We start from the raw sequence: 8335 nt of genomic DNA on the forward strand, positions 1-8335 counted from the left end.
TCTGGCGTGCACGACCTCTCCCCGCAGTGATTAAAATGAATTACTAAATGTTCTGGCATACTAGGCACACACCCCGCCGCTTGTAACGCAGCATAAAAATCATTCCATAGTTTGCAATGAAACCGTCATATTAAAAATCAACGACAGTAATAAGCATTAAGCAATGCTAAATGCAAGTTCTGCACAAAATCAGCGACAGTAATAAGCCTTAAGCAATGCTAAATGCAAGTTATGCACAATGAAACAGTACTGTTGCTATAGTACAAATAAAGAATTGTGGCACAGCATGAAATAATTAGATTGAAGCCATTTTAGAGCATGCGGTAACTAAGCATAATGAACTGCCGCATATGACTTAATAACCCCCGAACTTAACCCGACCCTCAAATTAACCATTACATATAATCAAACTGACCCTTATCTACCCCTAAATGTAACGATTATACCCAGCATAGGGCAGAATTCAACCCATATGCTAAAGTGTCAAAGGATATCACGGGACATGCTTATATCTCCACTGATCTACTGGAATGATGTATTACATTAGCGAAATACTGCAAAATAAAAGAAGACAGTGTGACAAGATAAAAGTTCAGTATGAACTACTGTAAAAATCTTGGACAGTACTAACCAACCAAAGAAAGGGGCTTATTATGCCCTTACTGCATGTGTTCACACTTCACATGTGTTCAAATTTCCCAAAGAAATTACTCGATTTTTCGGAGATATATTGGGTGTTTCTGTCGCCAACAACAAGCCTCTTACCAAATGCCAGGATTTGAAATTCCTTGGGGCATGACACATCCCAGGCATAATAACATGCCATCATATCAATTAAAACATCTAAAACCGTCGCGTCTTTATCACCGCAAGGAATCGATTCCCCCACAGCTAGAATCCAGCCTTGGATCGAACCATCCTGATGTCTTGAGACGACTAAATGTGAAGTATCATGCTTCTGACTCTTGGTCTCTATGTCGAGGGCCTGAAACACAGACACATGTTCAAGTGTACACCTACATGCGAATTTTGGAAATCGCTTGAAAAAAATCTGAAATCATCAGGTAAGGACATCCATGAAATAGACCCATTAATAGGTTTCTTTCTATTCCGTTATGCTTTCCCATCCTATACAGCAGGGATTCTCAACCTGGGGGGGGCGCGAAGAAGCGGTCACCTGAAAATTTTTTTCGCGCCACGCACGATTGACCTACAATGCACGCGTGTTTCTCTACATATAGGCCCAATATTATATATATTTATTCTCTCATCAACCTTCATAATCGTCCATACCACCAAACAATCTGTTGGGGTTGCTAGCATCCCAGTTGGATTTTGTGATATGATGATAAGGGGGGCGCGAAATTTGTCACTATCAAATAGGGGGGCGTGTCTAAAAAAAGGTTGAGAACCACTGCTATACAGTAATGTTTTCTCATCATATATTAATGGAAGTAGCAATTCGGTATTCATTATGCACCTGTGGAACCACCAGCGCAGATAAATCCCTCTTTTGTCGGCAGTTAATTTAGGCATCCGAAAGTTACGACTGTAATTCCAGCAGTTTGGTCAGCTCATCCCTGTCACCTCCACTGGACTAATGAAATTGAATGATATAACGGTCACTACTAATGCTGAATCAAGATGAATTTTAGGTTCCACTTTACCTGAAAAATCTTATCCAATATATTCAATATTTGTTGATTATTGCTTCTCATGTCGTCAATGATTGTTGCCGCAATTATGCTCTTGAAATCTTCTCTGACCTGAGACAAAAAGTAATACCGACACGAAACACTGATAGAGGTGGCTGATAAAATAAGAGGGCCTTTTTGCTATTCACGTCAATGCTATTCACGTCAGCATTTTGATTATCTATGTAGCCTACGGCCGCATTCCAGTGCATAGTTGCAAGGAACTAACTAGGTGCCAAATACCCCTGTTAAAATGTCCATGGTCTATTTTCAGTGGGCTATGGACTAATCTCTCTATTCATGTCATCTTACTCAACGCACCCGAATCGCCAGGGTTCTAATGACTCGATTCAGGATTTTCTGATGACTCGAGTCATTTTCTCAAAACACGGAAATGACTCGACTCAAATCAATCTATGTATATCGACTCAACTTGGACTCGAGTCATTGCGCATGACTCGTACCAAGCCATATGACTCGAGACTCAGGCGGCCAAGACCAACATTTCATTGTGATTTCGAAGAATAGTAAAGTGACCACACTATTGATATTTCGTCTATTGGTACTGGTACTTGAAAATGTGACCAGAAACTGCTAAAGTGAGGAAAATTGGTATAACATGAATGCAATCATTCGATGTCACCAACCAGAGTTGAAAAAAGTGGATTCAACAAGAATGCTGAAGAGTACCAAGCTATCCAGTCACACGCTCATGCCCACGGATCTACTGGACTGAAATATATAAACGAAATATTGCAAAAGAAAGCAAAACAGTGTCCCAAGATAAAAGTAGAGTATGAACTACTTGCACAGCAATAACCAAGTCAAATTAGTGGGCCTATCAGGACCTTACAGTATGTGCTCAAAATTGTTGTTGAAGAAATTATTCAATTTTTCACTGACAATAAATTAAACCCATATGTGTCATGCACTATCAAGTCGCATGCTATGTCCAGTGTCGACGAAGCTAATGGGATGTGTATACTAACGAAATACTGCAAAATAAACAAGACCGTGAGCCGAGATACAAGCAAAGGATGAGGTACTGTTTAACAACTTGCACAATGATAACCACAAGTCAAAGAAAGAGGCCTATTATGCCCTTACAATACATGTTCAAATTTCCTAAAAAAATTATTAAACTTTTTAGAGATATATTGGGTGTTTTTATCGCCGACAACAACCCTCTGAATAAATGCCAGGAATTGAAATTCCTTCGGGTATGACACATCCCAGGCATAATAACATGCCATCATATCGGATAGAATATCGAACACCATTGCACCGCCGTTACCTCACGGGACGGATTTCCCAACAGCTATGATCCAGCCTTGAATTGACCCATCCTGATGTCTTGCGACAACTAGATGCGGGGATAATGCTTTTGACTCTTGGTCTCTATGTCGTGACCCTGAAACACAAGACATACTGGTGAAGCATGTGCTTACATACGAATTTTAGTAATCGCTTCGAGAAAATTCAAAGTCAAGTTAGGATATCCATGAAATACATCTATTTACAGGTTAGCCTTTCCTACCTAAACATATTCCAATTACATATTAATGGAAGAAGCAATTATGTATTTGTTATGTACCTGTTGGACTGGCAAAGCAGTCAAACCGATTTTTGTCGGCAGTTAATTCTGGCGTCTGCGAGTTCCGATTTGTAGTTACAGCAGCTTGGAGAGTTCATCCTTGTCACCTTTCAGTGGACTGATGAAATGGAATGATAAAATAGTTATTACTAATGCCAAAGCACACTCAATATGCACGTCCAAATTTACCTGGAATATTACATCCAATAACTATCATATTTTGATAACAGCTTTTCGTGTCTTCAATGGTTGTTGGCGCGATTATGTTCTTGAACTGTTCTCTGATCTGAGGTGAACAGTAAAATCATCACAAAACACTCATAGAAATGGCTGATAACATTAGGCCAGGACCGGCCATCATTTTTTGTTATTCACGACCTCGTTTCGATTTCCTATGTAGCCCACGGCTGCATTTTAGTGCATAGTTATAATGAACTATCTTGACACCAAATACCCACGTTGAACTTTCCATGGTATATTTACAGTGAATTATGGACTAACCATGTCGTCATGACGTCTTACTCGACAGACTGAAATTGCTAGTAGTCGTGAAGTTATGAATAACTATAGTGGAATTAATGTTGTAGTTTCCCATATTACTACCAAATATGTAAGCAGATATGGTAAGCCGTATCTATGGCTGCCACAATCTTTTACGCAACAAATGTTGAGGCCTAGAAAAATGTGACACTGAGAATGTTAGGAATATTTTGTGCTCACATAAAAGCAGGGTTGTAATGACTCGAGTCACGATTTTCTGATGACGCGACTTGACCCGAGTCATTTTCTCAAAATACGGAAATGACTCGACTCGAGTCAATCTGTATATTGACTCGACTTGGAGTCGGGTCATTGCGCACAACTCGAACCAAGTCAAATGATTCGAGACTCGGGCCTACACTTCATTGTACTTTCGAGGAATGATAAGTAACCACACTATTGGGATTACGTATATTGGTATCAGTATTATAAATGTGACCAGAAACTGCTAAAAGTGAGGATAATCAGTTTATTATAAATGCGAACCATTCGATATCGCCAAGCAGAGCTATAAAAAGTGGATTAACAAGACTTTAACTGCAAACTTAGCAGTCAATACAATGACTTGGACTCGGACTCGAGTCATATTACCATGGCTCGGACTCTATCATCTGCTCGCTGACTTCGACTTGACTCAATGGTGAATTGAAAATGACTCGACTTGACTCAGGTCAATCTATAAAAGTGAGATTGACTTGTGACTCGGAGCCTTGTGACTTGGTTACAACCCTGCATAAAAGACTAAAATCCATGAATGAGTTTGCAATTGTTCTAGTTTTAATCTTATTCAAGGTTTTCCGGAAAAAGCTACAGAAGAACTGTATAGTGCGGACCAAGGCAATCTTGCTGAACAAACATTTTCTATTCCCATCCTTATGAGATTGAACTCTGATCTGTTATGAACTCAACTTGATTGAATGTCCGGTTTTCAAAAATTCAGTAAATCTATTTATAATCCAATTTAAAAAATACTTTTAGCCACAATTGGAATATAATTTGGGAAAATGCAGCATAACCGTATTTCTAATTTGTCTAATTCAGGAAAAATGAGCAGCTAGACTTGTAATCTAATTTGAAAAAGCTGATAATTTTCTTGTTGTCCAAGTCTGCCTTGCCTTACCGTCTACCACACGAGTACGATGAACTATAAAGTGATTTTAAAATGGTTCCATGATGTAATACCCACACTCACCAGTTTGATATCAGTCAAGGAAGGAAACCGATCAAGTATTCCCGACAGAGGATTGTCTTTTTGCATTATCTTAGAACGTCGATGTCCGATTGTCCGTACAGGTGGCGATTCTTGTGGCACTTCAGCAAGAGTTTTTAAAGCTTATTCGGGCTATCAAAAAATTAGCACAGCCAACAGGATTGTAGACGGGACATTATTTGATGAACTTATTATCGACGAAGCATTATTTCTGCATTAATAGCATATATCTGTCAAATTAATATTCATGATTACATTTGGTAAAACCTTTCAACCCCACCCAAGATGCACTGAATAATAAAGCAGTGTGGAAAGGTTTCACACGGCCAATCAGGAGAGATATCAAAGCACATGAATAAATCGAATCAACTACATTGTTGATTCATTGAATCCAAGAAAGTACATGAATACATCATCACTGCCAACTATACATCATGAGGTACACACTACACAGGTTAAGGCGAAGCAACAATTATGAGGATTAAATAATTAATATTTTGCGCAACAATTTGCACAAAACATGTTCATAGGGAACACTGATTCGTGGTGATCAAGTGAGCTCGTATCAATGTTTACAATGGATCAAACCACGAATAACATAGAATTTACAAGTGGATATAAACTCTTCTAGCAGAGAGAGTTATCAGAGCATAGGAATAAAATCATCACTGTCGACTGAATTATCATGTAGACTACACAGACTTTACAGAAATAGATTCTCCATAGGATATGTTGTTTGCCAATTAACACTTCGTGTACACGGCATGTTCAGGGGGAACACGAATAGGTGATGGTCATGTAAAAACCATTCAACGTCTATTAGTTGGCCAGGCCCTGAAAACGACATCAACCACCTATACCACATCTCCTTCGAGCCTTCAGTGCTTCATAATTAAGCAAGCAAATGGTGTAATGCCTGACCAGGACCATGTTGTAAATTTCCTCAAACTTTCAAAATGTCACTACACCAGCCTAACTAAGCCCTGATTGCACTAATATTGTAGCATACCATGATGTAACATACTAAGGAAGGCGAATACTTTAGCTTTTACCTTTCAATTTATCGATATGGTGAGATGCGATACCGGTAATGGCTAAGAAAGTCCTCAAATCGACGCACACCGCACAGCCGCATACTCAACCTGTCATGACGTCGTATCGCAAAAGAACCACATGGCTGTGTGCGACAGGTGATGACGTTGTCAGTATTGAGAAAAAGTGAACGCGAAAAAAGGGAAGACATCAAATTTCTCTCGATCGCGGCGTTGTTTACACCATTGGCCGTTGCCACCAACGGAAAATAGGGCGGTTGTGTTGTCTCGAATTTACAGTGTACGTCTCTTTTTGGTACGTCGTCGGTTTTCCGTCAACAGATTATGTCCATCGCTAATATAAGAATATGAGTTTAGTGTTAATCGCCGTTTTAGTATTGTGCCATGGAATATATTCTTATATCGTCCCAGAGAATTCGAAGTAGCTCATGTCCATTTTACTCATTTTGAGAAAATTAACTTTACGTGAAGTTTTCATCTTCTTTCAGCCATATATTGGCCCCGATTAACTTTGAAAAACCGAGACAGACATAACCATGGCCAAGATATGACCGAAAAAAATTCAATAATTTTCGAAATATTGATTTTTTAAAGTCTTAAAAATGGACCTTCAAAATTTTAAAACTGGACACAAGTTAACTTTGATTCCACTGCGACGATATATAACCGTATAGACTTGTGTTGCTTGGTGTTTTTACGAGCGCGAGCAGGCGGCAGTCGTGAAGAGACGACATCCTGAGCCCAGGCACACAGCCGCGTTTTCGTTATTGGTTCGTACGCCGTAACGGGGACGCTGCAGATTTATAGACCGTACATGGTGGTTTCAACATCCTCGTCACTCCACTCCGACTCCGGCTCCACTCCGAGTATCACAAAATTGGCAAAACTCCGCTCCGGATACACTCCGTTCCGATGCTCATCACTGATAAGTACCAATTTAGAAGATCGCTTCCAATTCTTGAATTTAACCGCGAGATGGCAGTGTAACGTCGCCGTGGGCGTATGATCGAATGATCACCAGCACAGCACACCAGGCTAGAGGCTACATTGCATCCGGTTTCGGATTTTCAGCGTCGCGTTTTGGGGTAATTGTATCATGGAGTTTAAACAAGACTGTCTTGTGAGACCCTGCCTGCACTAGGTTAAGGCTAAGTTACGAGAGATAAATCCCAGGTTGTTCCTTCGGAAATATTATTCATTCAAGTCATTATCGTTCCATTATCGGCAAGTTCACGATCACCAGAGGGGGATATTATATGTACAGACATTAGACAGAAATTATGCGTTTCGACATCCTCCTAGCGACTAGCCATTCAATAACAGTGTTCATTACATTGCATTGTGCCTAATTAATCGCATTGTATAGATCAGTATCGCTTGCCATAAGTAGGCTACGGCAGAATACGCTCAAGTATGTAATGTTACAAGAATCCGCTTATCGTACCAGTCTTTAGACTCGATTGCATATTTCGAAGCCATTGAGTAGATGAGACTCGGGAGGTACAGAACTTCAATATACAACTGTATAGTATATTGATTGAAATTTATTTCGGAGTAGACTCGGTTCTCGGACTTGAGTAAGTATATGCGCTCTCTCTCTCTCTCTCTCTCTCTCTCTCTCTCTCTCTCTCTCTATGTGTGTGTGTATAAAGTTTCTTGTATCTCAAGTGAGGAGCAGTATCTCGCCAGCTATGCGACAGTCGAGCATCTCCACATTCAATTAGACAAGCATATTCTACTGGTCGAATGCTAGTCAGCCTTCAAGATTACGGGACCACGATCTGACATACTGACTTCGTCAATCGACACATGCCACCTCGTTTTCATTGCTGGTCCTTTTATGCCATCCTTCACTTCTTCCGTCCAGCGTGACTGTCTCTTCAGTACGTCGCCATGGTCCAGGGTTGTGTCTGGTTTCAAAGACTACTCCGTGTCGATTCGGCACCTTCCTATCTTCTCATTGTGTCACAATCTTGTGGTGAATTGATATGATGAAATTATTAATAAGCTGATACAGTTACTGATCTATATCATTGGCGGGAGATGGTATACCTTTTCATCAATTCAATCGTCAGATCATCATTATGCAGGAATGACATAGACCAGGAAACGAAACATACACGCGGACGGACAGGCCACTAAACGACGCGATAGCGGTTTCCATACGTCTGCAAACCGTGAAGGCATCTATCACGCGGAAATAACACTGTTTCCAAAAACTGAACTGACAACTTTAAAGCCCAAT

General features: G+C 40.1%; 1 protein-coding gene across 4 annotated transcripts; it reads right to left on the reverse strand.

The window, feature by feature from the left end:
* Window positions 1-321: 321 nt before the first annotated feature.
* Window positions 322-6378, reverse strand: LOC145441983 (uncharacterized). Of its 4 annotated transcripts, XR_013915927.1 has the most exons (6): window positions 5021-6378; window positions 3478-3574; window positions 2989-3406; window positions 1668-1766; window positions 1481-1597; window positions 322-985 (listed from the first exon to the last, which is right to left on the reverse strand). XR_013915927.1 is itself a non-coding variant. In XM_080319946.1 (5 exons), exons 4-5 carry the CDS (start codon window positions 1716-1718, stop codon window positions 680-682), a joined length of 357 nt encoding a protein of 118 aa, XP_080176072.1. In that variant the 5' UTR covers window positions 1719-1766; window positions 2989-3406; window positions 3478-3574; window positions 5021-6378; the 3' UTR covers window positions 322-679. The 4 variants fall into 4 exon arrangements, 3 of the variants coding, with proteins under 3 accessions (XP_080176072.1, XP_080176071.1, XP_080176073.1); XM_080319946.1 differs by lacking the exon at window positions 1481-1597; XM_080319947.1 differs by having other exon boundaries at window positions 323-985; window positions 1668-3406.
* Window positions 6379-8335: the final 1957 nt, after the last annotated feature.

Source organism: Botryllus schlosseri, chromosome 6, assembly GCF_051294905.1.
Source record: "Botryllus schlosseri isolate E-star chromosome 6, Bs_hap1, whole genome shotgun sequence".
Classification (NCBI taxonomy): Eukaryota; Metazoa; Chordata; class Ascidiacea; order Stolidobranchia; family Styelidae; genus Botryllus; species Botryllus schlosseri.

Bases quoted from the DNA above. Each gene is read 5' to 3' on its own strand.
- LOC145441983 (XM_080319946.1), bottom strand. From the start codon at position 1,718: ATGAGAAGCAATAATCAACAAATATTGAATATATTGGATAAGATTTTT. The intron at 986-1,667 runs GTAAAGTGGAAC...TCTGTGTTTCAG, and splicing joins TATTGGATAAGATTTTTCAG to GCCCTCGACATAGAGACCAA.